Here is an 18,814-nt window from a genome sequence, read left to right as displayed (position 1 = left end):
AGAAACAGACATAGTTTTAAATATACACAGTGATTACTTTGTGATACAGTGATTACACTGTATTTTTTTTTCATATCACCATCCCACTTTTTATATTAAAGGAGATTGTATCCAGTTGGCAATCTGTCAGGCTTTCAGCTTTAAATACCACTGTGGTATAATATCACTATGAGGGGTTGTGGTGGGGGTCACAGCACGTCCGCCTCCTCAGTAAGAGATAAAAATAAAACATTACAACAATGGAAGGTAACGCCACTGCCGCTATACCACTGGGCTAGGCATTGCATAATCCCATTCAGTCAGAAATCAGCACATATTCACACAGAGGTGCAAACGTTGATAATCGTCTGCACAGACTGTATATATCAACACCTCTGTTGGAACAATATGTGCATGAGATAGCAAAAAAAATAACTATAGATGCATAATTATAGTATATAAATCACAACATGTAGCCATGGACGTTCCATTGGAAACAGGCCTATTATATAACCATGTGGACAGTTCATAGATTTAGTTTAATTAGTTGTATAAATTAAATCCCAGTAGTTTAAGTCTGTGCTCAACAACTGTAATTTAACCATGGTAATAAGCTGCTGGCTGCTCAGTCTCTGAGCTCGCTGAAGGCTTAAAATATGATGAAAAGCTTATTTTATCTTCTTTGCAAAAAATAAAGATTGATAGCGTTCAGTGCTAAAGGTGCGCTATGAAGTTTTACTTTCATTAAAGTCTTGTTTATTCATTAACTGCTTCACTAAAAAAAGGGAGCAGTAAACTGAGTTACAAATTTAGAAATGTAACTAATTATTTCACATTGTTATTACAGTCATCTGTTGTGCTTTGTATTGTGGTATTTGATACTCAATTAACCATGCATGTATCTATATATAGTATATATAGTATAGTATACATTAATCTTAAGTGTTACTCAACAAAGACCCACCACTCTTGTTCAAAGTGTGTTTTCTTTCATTTGTTGAGCCTTAATTTGTTTACTTTCATGCTAGCAGTTATATTTCCTGCAGCAATAAATGCAGGGAAAGATTAGCCTAGCATAACACTGAAGGTTTCACGTGCGTCTCTCCACACTTACAAAATATGTTTTACTAGCAGCAGAATAAGTTTGTGACTACCATGTTATAACTTGTTTTCTTTAACAAAAGCAAACATATTACAATAACAAAGAGTTTTATGAAGTGTTGTTGTCAGATTGTAATTCATGGCAAAAGCAGAAGATGCTTCAGAATGAAATAAGGAAAGAACCTGTTACCGGACACTGTTCATGCATAAGTTATGTTTCAGCAGAGCCTGTGGAGTACAGTCACAGTGTGATTGTGGTGATGATGGCTCAGTGGGGTGATAAGCCTTAGATGTTGGACATCCCTCCAGTCTGCTTTGCTTCCACTCTTTCTTGATGATGTAACATTCTGAAATCAGACAGAAGTCCTTACATGTAGAGCCAGAACACATACAGACCATAAACTACAGTAAAGTACACACACACACACACACACACACACACACATCCCTTATCTTTCTTTCACCAACATACATATTCGGACACATCATAGAGACTTCGGTCTGCTTGTTAGCGATGTCGTCTTGAAAGAAAAACTTCAGGAATAGCAGCCGTGAAACATATAGTTAAACTATAATTAAAATTAACACATTTTGTGAAAAACACCTAACATTTTAAGCACAAAAACCTTAATCTACAGTCACAGTGTCACAGATTTTGTGTCTTCTTCTTAATAATAACCCAAAAAATCAAAGACAGTTTGGGTTATTGGCCATTATAAGGCTTATATACAGGTTTGGGCTCTACGTAGGTTTGCATGCCTGAGTGTTTAAAGTTCTCCAAAAATATTAATTTTTGGCTCCATTTTTTTGTGAGTTTTGGTCCTTGTTTCTCTTGTAATATAGTTGTGTCTCAATTCCTGTTTCATTTTGGTAGTGGTTGTTGTCTGTATTTTGTGTTGCCATAAATTATTGTGGTGTGACATGGAGGCAGTCAGCTCAATGCCGAGGAGTAAATGAAGCCCAAGTTGTGCTAATAGCTACTTCTCTATAGCTGTAGCTAAAGAATTATAGCCTGTCTTCATTTACATGTATCCACTAATGATCAAGGTATTGTTGCATACTTGTGGAAATAACAAGCTGTCAGGATATCAGGTCAAAGTCAAAATATGAGAATTTAATTTACAGACTCAAACAACATAGATTATTTTTCTCTATAGTCAATTGATCTTTTATGGTTGCGCCAGTCCTTTGAAGTAGCTGAGACCAGATTCAATTTTGAATCTAATGAAGTAGGCTCTGGGGAGACCTTTGTGAAATTAACAGTCCAATCTTCTAATTTCTCATAAAGGGTTCAATACTGTATGTTACAGTATTAAGCCTGACTTATTCTGTGGTATTTTCACTGATATTGACAGCAACTAAAACGTGACTGCTGTCTCCAGTCTGGATTAAAGTGTTTCATTCTCATGATGCTTATGGGCATCTGTTTGGTATCAAAGCTGTGTTTGTCTCTAGATGACAGACTTTTGATCAAATGAGCTGAGACATAAACCTCTGATGATTAAAAGTCTTTATGTTTTACAGCAGTTTTGATAGTCTGCCTCATGCACTTTTTGATTTATATGATTGGGACCGTGCAGTCTTGTGGAAGGCTTGGATAAGGAGGGGCACTTTCTGCCTCTCATGTGCTCCTCTTACATAATTAGAATTTCCTCCTTAAAAGACTGAGTGTTTGACCTGGTTTAGATGAAGGGGAACAACATGATCATATTGACTTCTATTTTCATTTTTAATGTGAAAGTTTTCTGCCTGCAGCAATGAACAAGTTGCTCTCATCAGAGTATGATTGTGTGTGGATGTTAGATAGAAAGCACTTGTATAAAAAACAAAGTGGTGGTGTGAATGGGGGAATGAGGCATGTTGTATAAGTTGCTTTGAGTTCTCAAATAGAGTAGAAAAGCACTGGTGGATGAATTTTAATTCCAAGGTTTTATGTGGATGTTGTGTAATTTATTCCGATTGTACTAAAATATCATAGTTAATATTCGTTACTTTTTGTGCAAGTAACCACGTGACGTGTCACCTTCCCTTCGGGATTTTCTCTTACTTGAGAAGGTTTTTAGAGGCATCATCATGGGGGCCATGATGGGTTAGCCCCCCAAATCCAAAGAGGAAGACACATCAGCTGGCTACTTACAACAAAAGAGACAGATAATAATCATTTTGTTATTTGCAGATGATGGACTGTAATATCTGGGCCAAAGTTCTTGAGTGAACCATGAGTTAATGTTTTTAGTTTCTATTTGTTGAACTGATTGTTCCAGTGTCAAGAATTAATATGAAAAATGACATGCTTTGTAAAAACCAGAATGCTTCACCTTTCTCTGTTTAGTGATTTCCTGCAGTAGCAGACACCAAGCTGGTAAAATTAAACTTCAATCATTGGGATTTAAATGTTAATGAACCCCTACTACAACTGCTGCCACCACCAACTAAATTATAATATCTCATTCAACATTTTTAATATTTTAATAAGTTCAACAAGTGTAAAACTCTCACTGCATGATTCACTGATATTGAATGAGTCAGAGAACAATAACAGTTTGAAATGAATTCACACACAGGTTATGACTCATTTTAAATGTGCCCTCTTCATGCAGCTGTTGAAAGAACAACAACTAAAAACCTGAACATACTTTCTTCTTCATCCTTTTCTTCTTCTCATTTATGTTTTTTCAGCCGCTCACTTTAAGGATCGCCACAGTGGATCTTCTTGCTCCATCTCACTCTATCCCACTACAGCTCTGGACATCAGTCGATACCATTACGCTTCTTCTCTATTTGTCAGGCTTCATCTCACTCTCCAGGATTGTGGTTCCAGTTAAAGAATGTCACCTGAACAAATTTCATCCTTTATGATCTGCATGGCCTTCCTGACACAACCCATCCCATTTATCCAGGTTTGGGACTGGCACTAGGAATACACTGAGTTAAAAATGCAATTCCCTCTCCTCAGATGAAATTCTCCACATTAAACACAAAAAGATAATGTTTCTGCACCAAAAACTTACCATATCCTGTGAATTTAAAGATAACGTTGTTTTGGCATTGAGAATGCCTTTAAAAATACTGAATTTAACTACCTCAAAAGTTGTTGATCCACACAGAGAGAGGCACCAAAACACCAACACTTTATGACTGACACTAAAAAAGAAACAATTCTGGAGTAAATGAGTTTTAAAAGCACCTCTACTTCAAACTGCTGTAACTCGTCGTCTGTAAACTGAGAGACAGCCTTTCGCACATCTACTTCCCACCAGCAGCAATTAAAAATGTTTTCCAAGAGATTCCACTGGCACATCCGGAGCTGATGGGTGTCAGTTTGGGTAAAAGAGTGTGTCTCCTCTTCTCTATTTTCAGGAGCAGTGAGGAGACACTAATGGGGATAAGCATGTGCTCAATCTTGGCACCAAAACGGGGCTCAGCTCTAACTTTTGGAGTCAGTAGAGGCTTCTGTGTCCAGGCAGAGCTGCAGGTGGGCCTACTGGGGCTGCGGCACAGCCTTGACAGGCTAATTTCTCCTCTGTGTTTCCTCTGGCTCACCGTCATTGCTCACCATCCACGGGAAACTAACCGTGATAATTCTGATGCCTGCAGGTAATTGGCTGTGGAGATTCAGAGCCTATCACCCCATAATGGTCCATGACAGAAAAATGTCTGATCGGATTAGCTGGACGCATTATTAGATGGAAAGGGAGGCAGAAAAAAATACATTTAAAGATGTTTAAAAACAACAACAACAATAAATTTTTTTCCTGCTGAAGTATCCAAAATCACAGCAGCGGCTTCAACATTCAAAGTCTCTGCACACCTCTGATGTTTTTGAGCACCTTAATGAGATTTTGTGGCGTTAAACTGGGACTTGAGATTATTTCACATTACACTTAGATTATCTCAGGTAGAAAGAAATAGAAAAAAATGCAATTGAGGGAGGACAAGTTGGAGTTTGAGAAGAGGGAGATCAGGGAATGCTTAAAAAGGTTAAGCTGTGGGACACGATGAAGAGACTCAAAGTTACCAAATTCTGTATCTGACGTCTGGCGGAGCAGCTAGTATAATAGGAATTGGAACTTGTGGAGAAAATTTCATTGTTAAAGTTCAAAAATAAGTGAATAAGTTTAACCTCGTCTCCTCCATGCAAGTAGCATCTGCATGAATTATCCTTCAGATCCAAATTTCAGCAAGTCACAAGTAAACGGAGGTCACAAAAAGTTGTTCTCTCATGCTGAACCTTCAACCTTCGCTGACTTTGGAAAATGTGGAAATTTCCACCAGTGACAGCATAAAGTTTGTATGTTTAACTGTATTTTCATCTTTTTTTTACAGTCTTTGTACTGACAAGGACAGCACAAGGTTTATTTTTACATATATTTACCATCAATTCATTTATGTATTTATTGGTTGGTGTACAAAATAAGACATTTTCTAAATTCACAAATAATTTCAAGGGTGTTTTTGTTTTGTTTTTACAGGAAAAAAGACCTTTTCTCTTTATTTTTTATAGCATAGACCAGAAAACGTAAGGTTCTGGATCTCTACAGCACCATTTCTTCATAACGTGGAAAAACTTCAGGTGAAGTTGTAGTCAAACCTCAGGAATAATTTAGGTGCATGTCTTTTGATGGCACATAAAATATCCTTTGCGTGGCTTTAAATGAGACCCAGGAGAATGTTTAGTGTGGAGTGTGTCTGACCTTCCTTTTCTTCTTTGTGTAGCATTATGTGGATTCATTTTTGGTTTTGTTTTTTATTTGTTTGTTATTTTGTTTGTGTTGTTTTAATTATAGAACCACTTCTGGGATGCATCTGTTGGAATCACCAGCGTTGTCTTAAGAGGGTGTGAGCAGCTGGTGTTTTCTCAGGGTAACACTTCCAAGTTGATAAGTAGAGTTCTGGGTGAGATTTAAAGTTATCTGTGTTATTTTAGTATCTACAAAGAAGGAACAGAGAAAACGATCTAATAAGATCTGTTCCTACATAACTGCAGATCTTTAGCGAACAAAACATCTATAAATCCAGTCATTTGCTAAACCGCTCCCTTGAGCAGTAACTGTTCAATCATAGCTTCAGGATGACAGTTTTTGACCTCTAGTTGTGCTATATGTTTTGATAGGGCCCATCACAGTTTAGAGCTTACGCAGGAAAGCCAATGGATATTTGCACTGTGTTGCCAGAAGTACGCTTCTTTTCTGTGTTTGTTAAAGGAACCAGGAGCCAGGATACTTGTTTCCAGTATCCTCACTGCATGCTTTGTTTATTTGCACGCAAGTGATGCACATATAATACTGCCAACAGTTCGACTGACATGTGGAAGTAGCATGCCAAGTGTTACAGGTGTTCTCCACATGAATGAATAATTCTACCAATAACTTTTCAAAGTGAACTATAGTGAATCATTATGGTTACTGCCAATAAGCAACAGAGCTCCTATCTGGCAACTGAGAGCGAAATTTCCATCTCAGTGGTGATTCACAGTACGTGACTTCCTCATTGATAGACTATTAAAAGACAGTGAATGCTACAGCAACAATCATAAGCTGACAGCTTAGTCATAAACAAGGTGCTGCTGGGTTGTTAAGTCTATGAGCAGTGTTATCGGTCAGCAGACGTTTGTGCTGAAATGAAAGTAACAGCTTGAAGAAACAACAGTGAACACAGTGAGTCAGAATCATCAATGTCCATTAAGCCGAATGAACAATGCGTTCACTTTCTGTTCTGTTGTTCATACTGAAATACTTTGAAACAGCAGTTCAAAAATCTGAGCTGAGGAAAAAAGCATATCAAGTCTACGGTCAGTGAGCAGGAAACTTTGAACTGAACTACAGGAAGTGATTGGAATCAGGAAACTGATTTGTGCTTTAATACTGAAGCGTCCATTCAAAGAGCCATTTCAGCTAACATACATAGTATTGGAAGACTCAGGTGTTTTTATCACTGTCACAGGTGTAAACAAGAAGCACTCTGAGGGTGCAAACCTCCGTCAAGGCAGTTCACTCTCTGGGCAGTGTTGTATTTTCTATACAATTTTATTTAGATTTCTTTGTACTCTTTAAACTTACTTTAAAAACAAGTCTAAGTGCAGGCTTTTGTTATTTGCCCCATTGAAACCCATTTTAATATACTTGATGTAATTTTGAGTAGTGCTATTTTTTATTTATTTATGTGGGTATAGTACATGTGTAGCATTTGTTTCATTGTTTAGTAAAAGTCATTTCAATGCTTTGTAATAAATCTCAAGGGAAAAAGTTTTTGATTAAAACTTTATTTTGTTTGCCAAAAAAATATACTTATTCAGGAACACTGTACATGTATTCAAGGTGGGTAGGGCACCTGACAAGGATGCGCCCTGGGTGAGGTGTTCTGGGCCTGTCCCACCGGGAAGAGGTGGGACAGGCCCAGAACACGCTGGGTCTGCCCCGGGGCTTGGTTGGCCAAGGAACACTTCGGTGTTCCCCCGGACAAGCTGGAGGAGGTGGCCGGGGAGAGAGAGCTGCCCCGCGACCCGGCCGCAGATAAGTGGAAGAAGATGGATGGATGGACGTACATGTATTCAAATTGTTATGTATCCCAGTGGTTATAATTTGTGATTGCCATGCAGCTTGCTGAAAATTGTTTTGTCCTTCATATTCCGTGGAATATAAAATACTGTAAATGATCAGCTGTAAATGATATTGTAGAGAGACCGGACCTGTCACGGACCCGGTTCCGGGGACTCGGGGTCCGTGAACAGTGTGGACCTTTATTATTATTATTATTATTATTATTATTATTATTATTATTATTGTGTGTTGTCTGCACTGCCTCTGATCTGTCCTCATCTGTATGTAGGCAGGTTTGTGTGTGTGTGTTTGTGTGTTGCTGTTTCTGTGGCCAAGTTACAGGCATCTTCAGGCCTGAGGGGCGTGGCCTAGCTCGAGGATTGGCCACACCCGAAGCCCTTGCCACACACCTGCTCCTCATCAGGGCTCGTCGGTGGAACTATTTAGAGGAGTGATGGAGCTTCCACCGACGCGGGATTATTGCGTTTGACTACACGTTAGTCTTCTAGCTCGTAGGAAGTGTGAGTGTATGCCTGCTAGGATATAGTGTGTTAACGACTGCCTCTATTGTTTTCCCTCAGGAGGAATGTGGAACGAGAGAGAGCAGTGAGCACGAGGAGTGCTCGAGACACTGGAGCAGAGAGCACTACACGGGGACTTTTTGGGAAAGAAGACACTACACGGGAGTCAGGGACACTAGGGGATTTATTGTTGTTTACTTCACCACCTTTGTAAATAAACACTGTCGCATTGAAGAGTCCGGCGTTTGGGTCCTATTTCCCCATCTCCCCACGGTCTGCCAGCTCAGACCGTGACAGGACCCCACACAGCAATGTACTTTCGTGGGTTCAGCACACACACACGTCCCACTGCTGCTCTTCCCCGGCGTTGTGCACACGTTCTGACCTCATTCCTCTCCACTGCAGCGTCACTACAAACAGTAGAGAGCTTGTCAGCTGCATCACCATCCCATGTCCACTCACCTGCCTGGCTCCGCCCCTTGAGCTCACTGCACCACCCCTCCCCTGCAGCTGAGCCAGGGACCACACCTTTGCCACAGATATGGAAATAGAAGTCACAGCAACTCAGACCATGTAAACTTACATAAAGTGAGTGTAGTGATACACGCCTCAGTACAGTATGTGTATATGTACAGTAGGTGGCCCAGAACCTTTATCCACAAAGTGTATTTTAATCATATTGTTTTTCCTTTTTTCATGCCACCCCTCTCTGCCCAGTTTCATGAAATCTGTCTGAGTCTTGCTAAGGTAGTGGGGAACTGGCTTTGACTTTAACAGGGATAAAAAGACATTCAAACAATTTTAGGAAAACAATTAATCTTTTTTATGCTTTTAGCCATCACAGCTCAATAAGGTTCTTTAAACTCCTTTTAGGTGTCAAAAACCAAAAGATCATTGATTCATTAATGCTTGTTTTGGTAGCTGAGCGCAAAGGAAGCTCTCACTGAAAACAGAGAAACAGACAGGAAACCCAGCGAGAGTATCCCAGACGGATGTTTATTATTCTGACACTACAGTTTAGGTGTGCAACTGCAAAACAATACATGAGTCAGTGTGGGAATCCAGTGCTGTTTCATACCACTGCTTCAACAATACAGTAGAAATTGAAAACATTCCAGCAGAAAAAAATAGAAAAGCTTTTCTAGTGGGCCCCATTTATTAAAAGGATCCAAAGTTTGAGCTAAAGGTGAGATTGATGAAAAACTAATTCAGGTGAGAAAAGTCTGCAAGTTGTGTCGATAAGTGAAAAGATAAAAAACAATTCTATCACTCTCCGAGAAATGACTTCCATTTCTTTTTGAGTCATCTCGGATGCACTACGCAGAATCGAATACAAACCAAAGGATAATTTTAATAAATGAGGCCCCTCGGTCGTGCCCGCCCATCCCAAGATTGGCGCGTTTATGGTTTGTCAGTCAGTCGGCACGACAAAGAAGACGGTGCTTCATCAACATGCTGAAGGGAGCGAGTTGGGGTTATGTGAGTGGGAGAAGGGAGAGGGAATGGAGGATCAGAAGTGTGAAGGTGTAGGAGACCTAAAATGACAAAAAATAAATAAATAAATATTACAATTTTAAAAAACCAAGGTGCTCCCAGGAAAAAGAAGTGAGACAGAGCAGGACCTCCTATCAGGTTCAAGGCAAAAGACGCAGAAAAGGGACGCTTTCAAAAAGTAGAGAAAAGCAAAACATTTTTTCCAGAAATAAAAAGAAAAGAAGAGAGAAAGGAAAAACTTCCATCCCTACTCCAGATGAAATTCTCAGAGCGCAGAGAGGGGACAGTATTTGGAGTGGGGGTGGGGGTGGAGGGGGGTTTGTACATTCAAGCGGCAAAGCCGAAAAATCCTGTGCTGAAAGGTTTGTGTGTAGGTGTGTGTGTCTGTGTGTATATAGGCCTCAGATCACAGAGTTGCCCTTCACTCTCTTGTCAAATTAATAAAGCAGAGGACGAGGACACTGCTGCCTGTTTCTCCTCACACAAGCCGTAAAGTTTCAGGCAAATTCGCTGACAGGAAAGCTCTCAAACCCGATCCAGTGCTGCAAGTTCTCCTGTGAGGCCCCCTGTCCTGCACCTCATCATGTACTGCAACTACTCAGGGGATGATTTTTATGTCTGAGGACAGAATAGCAGTATTGCTAATGCAAAATTTAGGGTTACTTCTTCAAACTTGATCTTACTTAGCACTTCCAAGGTGCTCACAGGCTTGTCTTAAGACTTGCTGCTGTGTGAAAAACAGACAACCAATTGGAAACCAATATTTTGAGCTTTGCATCCAGGTCAAGACTTCCTGTTCCGTCTGCTGATCATTGTTTGCATTGTTTACAAAATACAAGTACATTTTTAAGTACTTGCAAAAAGCTAAACCATCATTAAATGGCAGCTGATGGTTTCTAAACTGTTGACTCCATGTTTACCTGCATAAAACCAGACCGTGCTCAGACCCTCTGTAGGTCTGTAGTACCTGGACTACAAGGAAACTATAAAAAGTCGATATGTGTCTGTTTATAGAGAACACATAGACCAATACATGGTTTTTAATGAAAAATTACAAAAAGAAACCTTCATGGTGGATTGATCTGATTAGCACTTTTGCAGAAGTTTGGATTGACACTCTAAAGCCACTATGTCTTCCTGGTAAAGCTAAATTTTAATGACACAGTTCATTTTAATTTGAACTCCATGTGGAACGAGTACAAACATGACATCTTTGTGATACTCTGACAGAAAAGATAAGAAACTGGGGTATTTTTTTTTTCTTCCATTTTGTTTCGGACTTCAACGAGATATTCGCTTGTTGTTTGGTTAGGTTTAGGCAACTAATACACTTGGTTTTAGAAAAAGATCATGCCCTGACCGACACACCATGTCAGACCTACTTTTGCCTTTTAAACAGCCTTAATCCTTCCTGCCTCAGAGCTTCTCACCCATATTGACTTGATACCATTACTGTGTGAATCTACTGCCCGTTATCCTGCAGCCATCAGGAGATGGCTACACTGATTATAAAGGGATGGACACGGTCAGCAACAACATAGGTAGGGTGTTGACATTAACATGATGCTATATTCATACTAAAGGGCCCAAAATGTGCAAAGAAAATACCCCCTACACCCTTCCACCACCAACACCGCTACTAGCCTGAAATGTTCATACAAGGTAGGATGAATCCAAGCATTCACCTGCTTCAAGGTTCAACACATTGTCCATTCAGAGATGTTTATCAGCTCACCTGGGTTGTAACAAGTGATTACTACTGTTGCCTTCAGGTAGAGAAAAACAGCATATAATATCCTCCAAACACGAGTATGTGACATTGATCTCATGTCATTTTTGTGAAAACGTATTAGTCTCCTCCACAGCCACGAATTTAAAGAAATGATCCTTTTAATATCTTAAAATGTTTCTAAGGAGTTTGTCTTGTATTGTGGCTTTATTTTTGTTATAAACTATAATATGATAACATCTGACAAAACATAAGTCTTTGAGATTCTCCCTAGACTTAAGAAGACAAAAAATCTGGGATGTTTGGTGCTTTCTGAGAACTATTGAGTAATTAATTTTACTGCTGCACTCACTCCTCCTCCTGCTGTGTCAGTAAGTGATTTCCTAGTTTCCTAAAAAGCTTTTAACATTTCCAAAGAAGAGTCTTTGTTGCTAGATGAGTGTGAGGTGGGGGTAAAGTCACAGTGAGTCATGCCCAGTTGGTCAAACTACAAAACCCTTTCACACACTACCATCTGCAGATCCACAAACATTAATGACCGCAGTGTATTTTTGTCTTGTACTATGTTACTGTGGCTAAATAAGCTTGTTTGGTAGGCCTCACCATGCACGGTGCAAAGTGTGAACAAAAATAGATCTTAAACGGAATTTCACAGCTTCAGTTGGAGAACTTTGAATATATGCAGGCCAATATGTGGGATGTAGCCTTTGGCTTGAGAGAAGATTGTTTTCAAGATCTCCTGTCCAAATTTCAAGTGTGTGAGTGTTTCACCAGTTTGTAACATGAGAACTCATCAGTGCATATGATTGCGGGTAACGAGCTTCCAAACCAATTAATTCACTTTCTTCCCTTACAATAAAAACTGGGTTAGATCATTTGATTAGTGTCACATTTTGTGGTGAAGCAAGAGATCAATGTAAATACCACTTGATGGATATACTTTGAATAGTTACTCTAATCCTGGCTTACCTATCTATCATCTCTATGACCTATCACACTGCAGAAGAAAGAAGAAACCATAGAGATCAATTGTTTGCATAGCTCTGGGTGAGATTCACTACAAGTGTTAAGTGACGTGAAGCACACTGGCATGTACACACATCCATTGGTAACCATCATTGAAAATGATTTCTGCAACAATCACTGGAGCCAAGTTGACTGAAAATGCTGCTGCGTTTCCCCTGAGCAAGGCACTTGCTGCTGATTCCAGCAGGGGATCTGCTTAGCGGCCTGAAGCACAGAGAATATGGCCCGCCATGGCAAGTGACCAAGTGTGAGTGGAAAAAAAAATGTTGGTAGAGGGAATGGGCCTGTGCTGACAGGATGAATTTCCAATTTAAATTAAATGTTGTCATTTGCATAACTGCAGCCATTAAAACTGTATTCTTTCCAAATTGAACAACCTGATTAGCATGTCGTGACAGAAATCTAATGTCTAACTCGGACTACAGTGATTTTATGCCAATTAGCATCATAAAGTTATAATTTCTCATTATTTTTCTGCCTGTAGAGAACAGAGAGAAATTAATCTGAATGAGCCTGCACACCTATAATCATGAGAAATGGCAGGAACATTCAGAATAAATGTTTCATTTCTGCTGCACCAAAAATGACACTGTTGTTTTGGTGAAGTTTCTCCAGAATAAAAATCAAGAGTTGTAACTGGGCTCATTAAAATTATAGCAAAACATACCTTAATTTATTATTTTTTAAGCATGGCTGTCAGTCAAGATCAGACAGCACAATATTTGTCTTCTGAAATGGTCACTATGTCAGTTTGTGTAGTCATGATGGTTTAAATTTCTGCAGTGAATCCTAACGGCATGCAAAGGGGGCAGAGATGAGGTGTGAGAACAGAAAGAAGACATGGTGCCAATAGCACCACTGAAAGGCATCTAGGTTCTGCTTTGTTAGAATTCTTGATACTGGTCACTTTGACTTCACAAATCAAGCAGTGTACATTCATCCATAGAGTAACAATTGATTACATTTCACCACTTTCTAGACTACATGTTTTATGTCAACAGTGAAGGGGGATCCCTTTGGAACTTGCGTTTAGATGTATCTGCTTGGTGTTTTGCCAAAGCTACTAATTTGTCTGATCTGTTGATTTCCTGGATCAGCAGTTTGAATTGCCCTGACATTCTGACAGTCAATCAAGTTCAGTGTGACGCATTAGTCTGGTTAATGTGAATCCAAAGAGGTAAGATTTGTTCCTGACAGCCTCCTGGAAGACATCTTTAGGGCTTGTACTCCTATTTGTTCAAATGGGAGATTAGAGAGATTACCTTCTCTGCTCAGAAACTCAGCAAAGATGTAAAGTGAGGTTAAATATTGAGAGGATTGATTTTAATATGATATAGAAATAATTGCATGCAGGTTCCCTCTAAGGACTGATTTAGCCTTCAGCAGCAGGAAATCTACAAGAGAACTTATGACATAACCATGAATCCCTTTCAACCCTATGCCTTAACCTTGGCTCAACAAAGCCTGGAATGACTGAATGGCTTGGAAGGTTATGGCATAGGGTTAGAAGGAGTTTCTTTTTATGTCGTTAGATTTCTTGTAAAAGCAGTTTCCACACCTGTCCACTCTTTTGAAAAAGGAAATATAACAGATTATCTCTTTTTTTGTCCTGTTGCCCTCCCTTCACTCCCAACTGGTTGCAGCAGATGGCTGTCGCTCTCTGGGCAGAGGAAGCGACATCCAGAGGTTTCTTCCTGCTAAAAGGGAGTTTTTCCTTCCTACTGTCACCAAGTGCTTGTTTCATAGGCAGTTAAGTGATTGTTGAGATTTTCTCTGTATTATTATAGGGTTTATCTTACAATATAAAGCGCCTTCAGGTGGCTGTTGTTGTGATTTGATGCTTTATAAATAAAATAAGAATTAATTGTTTTTTATCCAACTGTCTAGCTGTTGGATTTGACCACTATAGTCTTAGAAGATACTTTGCAGCAGCATCAAAACAGGTTCTTGTGATTAAACCAAACCATTCACTGTGCAGAGGACAAACTGCAAAATCCTCCATTTCGAATCTAATTCTTTACTTTTTGGCATATTTACTACTGTTCACTATTTAACTTATTATTCATTCAGCTATTCATTTGATATAGCCACCAGAAAATAAAAGTTTATGAAACTTTCATGATGGCTACTGTACATTTGTGTTCTTAACATTGTCTTATTAAATATGATTCTGAGAGTGTGTGTGTGTGTGTGTGTGTGTGTGTGTGTGTGTGTGTGTGTGTGTGTGTGTTTTCAGGGAACGAGCGCTGGTAGGAGGAGGGAATCATCCGATTCATAGAGGACCTGAAAAGACCGTGACTTCTGACAAACCGACTGATCTGCCTTCTGTGAAGAAAAGGTCTTTGCGAGCCTTCAGGGTTCACACCACGAGACGCCTTCACACTGCATGTTTGAAGCAAATGTGTCACTTCTCACACGTGTATTTGTAAGCACTGCGGAGCATAAAACTGCTCCTTCGCATGCAGATTTTTTACAAAAAATGATATCATAGAAAGTACACTATTCCATGTTTATTACTTGCTAGCTTTGAGGCAAAGCTGTTGCTGCTTAATGGAATTCAGAGCAGACTTCAGAGAGAGACGCTAGCTGGTTAAGACTGCCGTGTGTGTCGCTGGGGCCGTGGGATTACATGTCACTGTGCTGAGTGGACTTTTGCGTGAACTGTGTTATTTCCCTAAAGCCTTCTTGTCACCCCAACTTTACCCAAAAGTGCATTCTGCCATCCCTGATTCATGCAGAGGAATGGAACAAAAAACCAAAAGAAAACAAAACAAAAAAAATCATTCATCAACGAGATTACAAAGGTACAATATTCTGGCGGCGTACCCGAGCGATGCATAGACACAAGAAGGGCTCAAACAAAACAAGCATTTTTCAGGGTTTACCAGATATCAAACTGAGGCCAAGGGCATTTCTGTAATCAAAAATAGAAATCAATGATTATTATTATTATATATATATATATATTAAAAAAAACATATCAGAAATTTCCCTCCCTGTTTTAACAGATGCTGATCCTCACATCCGAGCATCTCTGTGGCGTGAGAACAGAATCAAACATCTGCTTCATCTGACAGGCAAAAGAAATGAAACAAAACCTCTGTCCCTTTATGACTTCTCTATGTATAAATAATCCATGCACAATCCAACTGCCTGTAAACCCTTTGAGATATTCAATGTTTATAGTGCTACTAGTATGCAAACCCTGAATGTCCACATAGTAAATTCATCAATGAAAAATATTTATATGTACAGTGTAGCTCAATAAAATGTCTCTTTGAATCTTATTTGCATGCAGTCAACTGCATAATATACAGGCAATAAGTACGTTTAGTAGTTGTTTCTTTGGCAGGCCAGAATCCAGCTGGACATGCATAGAGAGGTATGTACAATCAAAAAGAAAACAGAGTCCGGGTCACTGGAGAGTAAAGACTCCCACATGACCGGGAGACAAAAAAATCAGTGTGCAAACAAGAAGCCAGTTTTTTTTTTCCAATTGGAAATTGAGACCAGCGGTGTACGAGAGTCCAAGAGGATGCCCAAAAATGTGAGTAACCTTGAATTGATAGAGCTAATGTTAATATAATCTCTGTTAGTCCAATGCGCACTCTGCACCGCTGGTTCAGCTCTCTTCAGAGCCCATCGTCCTTCTCTGAGTCTGGAGAAACGGGCCTGGAGACGGTGAAAATGTCTTGCCGTTGTATTTTGGTTTTGGGTGTTGCAGAGGCAGGTGGCGCCCCCGTGGACGGCTGTCTCTTATCCGACAGCAGTTTGATAATTTCAGCTACCTGACTCTCCAGGGCGCCCAGACGGCCTCCCAGAGTCTGGATGTCCCCCCGGAGCTCCATCCGGGTCTCGTGCAATGCGGCCTGCAGGGCCTGTTCCGGTATGGGGCAGAAAGAGTGAGGGGACCCCACTCCTCCGGGAAGAGGGCTGTGGAGAAGTGGGGTAACTGCCGCTGGGGTCCGCGGCTCCCCTGCTCGGTCAATGCGCAGCTCGCTCTTAGTGATTCCACTGTCACATGAGTCCGTCTTGCGAAGTGGGTTGTTGCTGGAGACCCCACCTTCCTCTCCATCCCTGCTCCCCCCTGCTTCCCGACCTTTACCGTCCTGAGAGAGCATCTCCACGGAAACAGCCTTGACATTGTTGTTAAGACCCTCCTTCCTCGTCTCTGCCGGAGCCATGTTGTTTTTGAGGCGCATCCAGCCACTCGCCTTGGCGGCCGGCTTTGCAAGCGCAGGGCTCGTGCTGACTTTGAGCCTGACAGTTTGCTCGCTGCCCCCTCCAGCAGAACTGGGTTGCAGCTCCATGATGTCACAGTTGTTCTGCTTTGCAGGTGCCTCGCTGGGATGGCCGTAAGCCAGAGAGCTCTGCATGGGTGTGACCTGAGACACAGTCAGAACGCTGCTGCTGGGTGGAGCCCCGTTCTGCATGGAGGTGAGGGGCCGCTGCAGGGTGAGTGGCAGGGAGTGCTGCAGACTGGAGTGGCCGAGCTGCAGGGTGTGGGGATGCAGGTGCTGGTGGTGCTCCACCTGCAGCTGGTTCTTCTCCAGGTCCAGTTGCGAGGCAGCTGCGGCTCCTTGGTTGCGGAGCTCCTTCTGCTGCTTGAACTTCTGGAAAAGTTTCCGGACAGGATGGTCCTGTGGGATGGTGAGCTGTACCTCGTTCTTCGCTCGCTGTCTCTCCTCCTCCTCCTTTTTCACCTCACTGATCTTGCGGAAAATTATCTGCGGGGGAGGGGGGACACACATAAATAAGCAAAATGCAGGTTATCAGCACACTTATCATTTCATATGAATGCTATGAATAGTAATTATGTCTCCGGTGCTCCCCGCTGAGCATTGCACATAATTCATCAGAGATAAAAGCATTTTTCTACAACAAGAAGTAAACAAAGATTTATTATTATTATGGAAATCTGACGGTCTGTTTTAACATTTTTCACTTGAGAACACATGACACATTCTTTCTGCAGCGCACTCAGGTACTGCAAAGTGTAGCTGACTTCTGGAGAGTCATGTTAAATTATCCATCAGTGCTCCTACACCTCGCCTGTATTATTCAGCCTGGCGCCAGGCTCTCTTCTGGCTCCTCTTACACCCTAATTACATTGGAAATGACAGAAATCCCTGCCAGGCAGGCAGCCAGCCATCCAACTGGCTATTTAAGTGTTATTCTTGGTTAAAATGATGGTGCTCCCAATGGATGGGGAGCTGAGTCGATGTTTGACTTAAAGATGGAAGCGAGGGGAAGTCGCTCACTTCGCTGCCCAGCCATAATTGACCCAAGTGACCACATCTAGCACATCTCCTAAACTTCTTCATTCATCCATCCATACTTCCTGCTCGTCCAACCTGCTGCCGAGAGCTGCCTGAGCCAACCCAAGCACGGTCTGCTCTGAGCTAGAAGAGAATCTGTGGTGGGGGTGGGGAATGCCTTGCGTGTCACTTCATATCTCTATGTCTACCTAGAGGCACAAGCTGAAAGATTAGCACTTTTAATTAAATGAATTTTTGGCAAGAAGAGTACGATTTGATGAAAAGTAAATGAGAAGCTATCACTGGTGAGTTTTGTTCTCTTACTCACCACCTTCTGACAAAAACAATGAGTCCACTGTTGCTGAATACAAATCAGGAGAATCTCTGTCTGCTGATGATACATGATGTGATCGGATCAAACATGATGAACCGTCATCGCTTCATATCAACTAAAGCAGTAAATGTTCCTTCCTATTATCATGACATGCATTGCAGATGTTATACAAAGTGCATCTAAACAGTGTGATTAAAGTGCTTCATCTGGTAAAGTGAAAGGGATACTGAGTGTCAGCTGAAATTAGACTGCTGAAATGAGATTAAATGTCAGCAGAAGTAAAAGTGCTGAAAGGAATTAGTGTCAGATAACTGTCAAGTAAAACAGAAACAGAGGTTTCTTTCATCACAGCCCAAACTAACTCCCCCGGAAGAAATATCTGGAACAAATATATTTTTGGGTTTTGTTTACGTAGATGAAATGTTTCAGTGAAACTTCTGCCTTTTCAGTCAATTTACAGATTGTGCCTGTGGCCAGCATTTTCAATCCCAGCAAATCCTCTTAGAAAACTTCACATAGAGCATATATTTTAGTGTGCCCACAGTTGCTACTACCTGCAAGCCCCTTTGCAACCCATTTCAGGATCGAATCCTCCTTTTAATTATGTTTTTAACTATAAAAATGTCATATTTTGGTGTCACTGATCTCTGTCTGTTCTGTGCTAAATGTCTTGCTGCTGGTCCTAGAACAGTGCCACCAAATTAAAAAGAATCAAATGGATGAAAAATGGATTGGCTCTTATTATACTTTTCAATTGAGCAACTCATGGTTTAATCTTGCCGAAGGACACTTTGGTATGTGGACTGGAGCAGCCAAGAATCAAACCACCAACC

General features: G+C 40.8%; 1 protein-coding gene across 3 annotated transcripts in view; it reads right to left on the bottom strand.

The window, feature by feature from the left end:
• kcnh5b (potassium voltage-gated channel, subfamily H (eag-related), member 5b) overlaps window positions 1-18,814 on the bottom strand; it is a 199,710-nt gene that overhangs the window by 7,881 nt on the left and 173,015 nt on the right. For 2 of the 3 annotated variants that reach the window (XM_025901102.1, XM_003451194.5), the window contains exon 13: window positions 9,111-17,116. The exons of the other annotated variant lie outside the window; for it this stretch is intronic. In XM_025901102.1, the coding sequence (XP_025756887.1) occupies window positions 16,022-17,116 (1,095 nt within the window). In that variant the 3' untranslated portion in view covers window positions 9,111-16,021. Of the gene's footprint in view, window positions 1-9,110; window positions 17,117-18,814 lie in introns of those variants that run through there. 3 annotated transcript variants of the gene reach the window in all.

This window comes from Oreochromis niloticus, linkage group LG19, assembly GCF_001858045.2.
Source record: "Oreochromis niloticus isolate F11D_XX linkage group LG19, O_niloticus_UMD_NMBU, whole genome shotgun sequence".
NCBI classification, from domain to species: Eukaryota; Metazoa; Chordata; class Actinopteri; order Cichliformes; family Cichlidae; genus Oreochromis; species Oreochromis niloticus.
The sequence above is the reverse complement of the archived record's forward strand: the minus strand, read 5'-3'. Positions and strand labels throughout refer to the sequence as shown.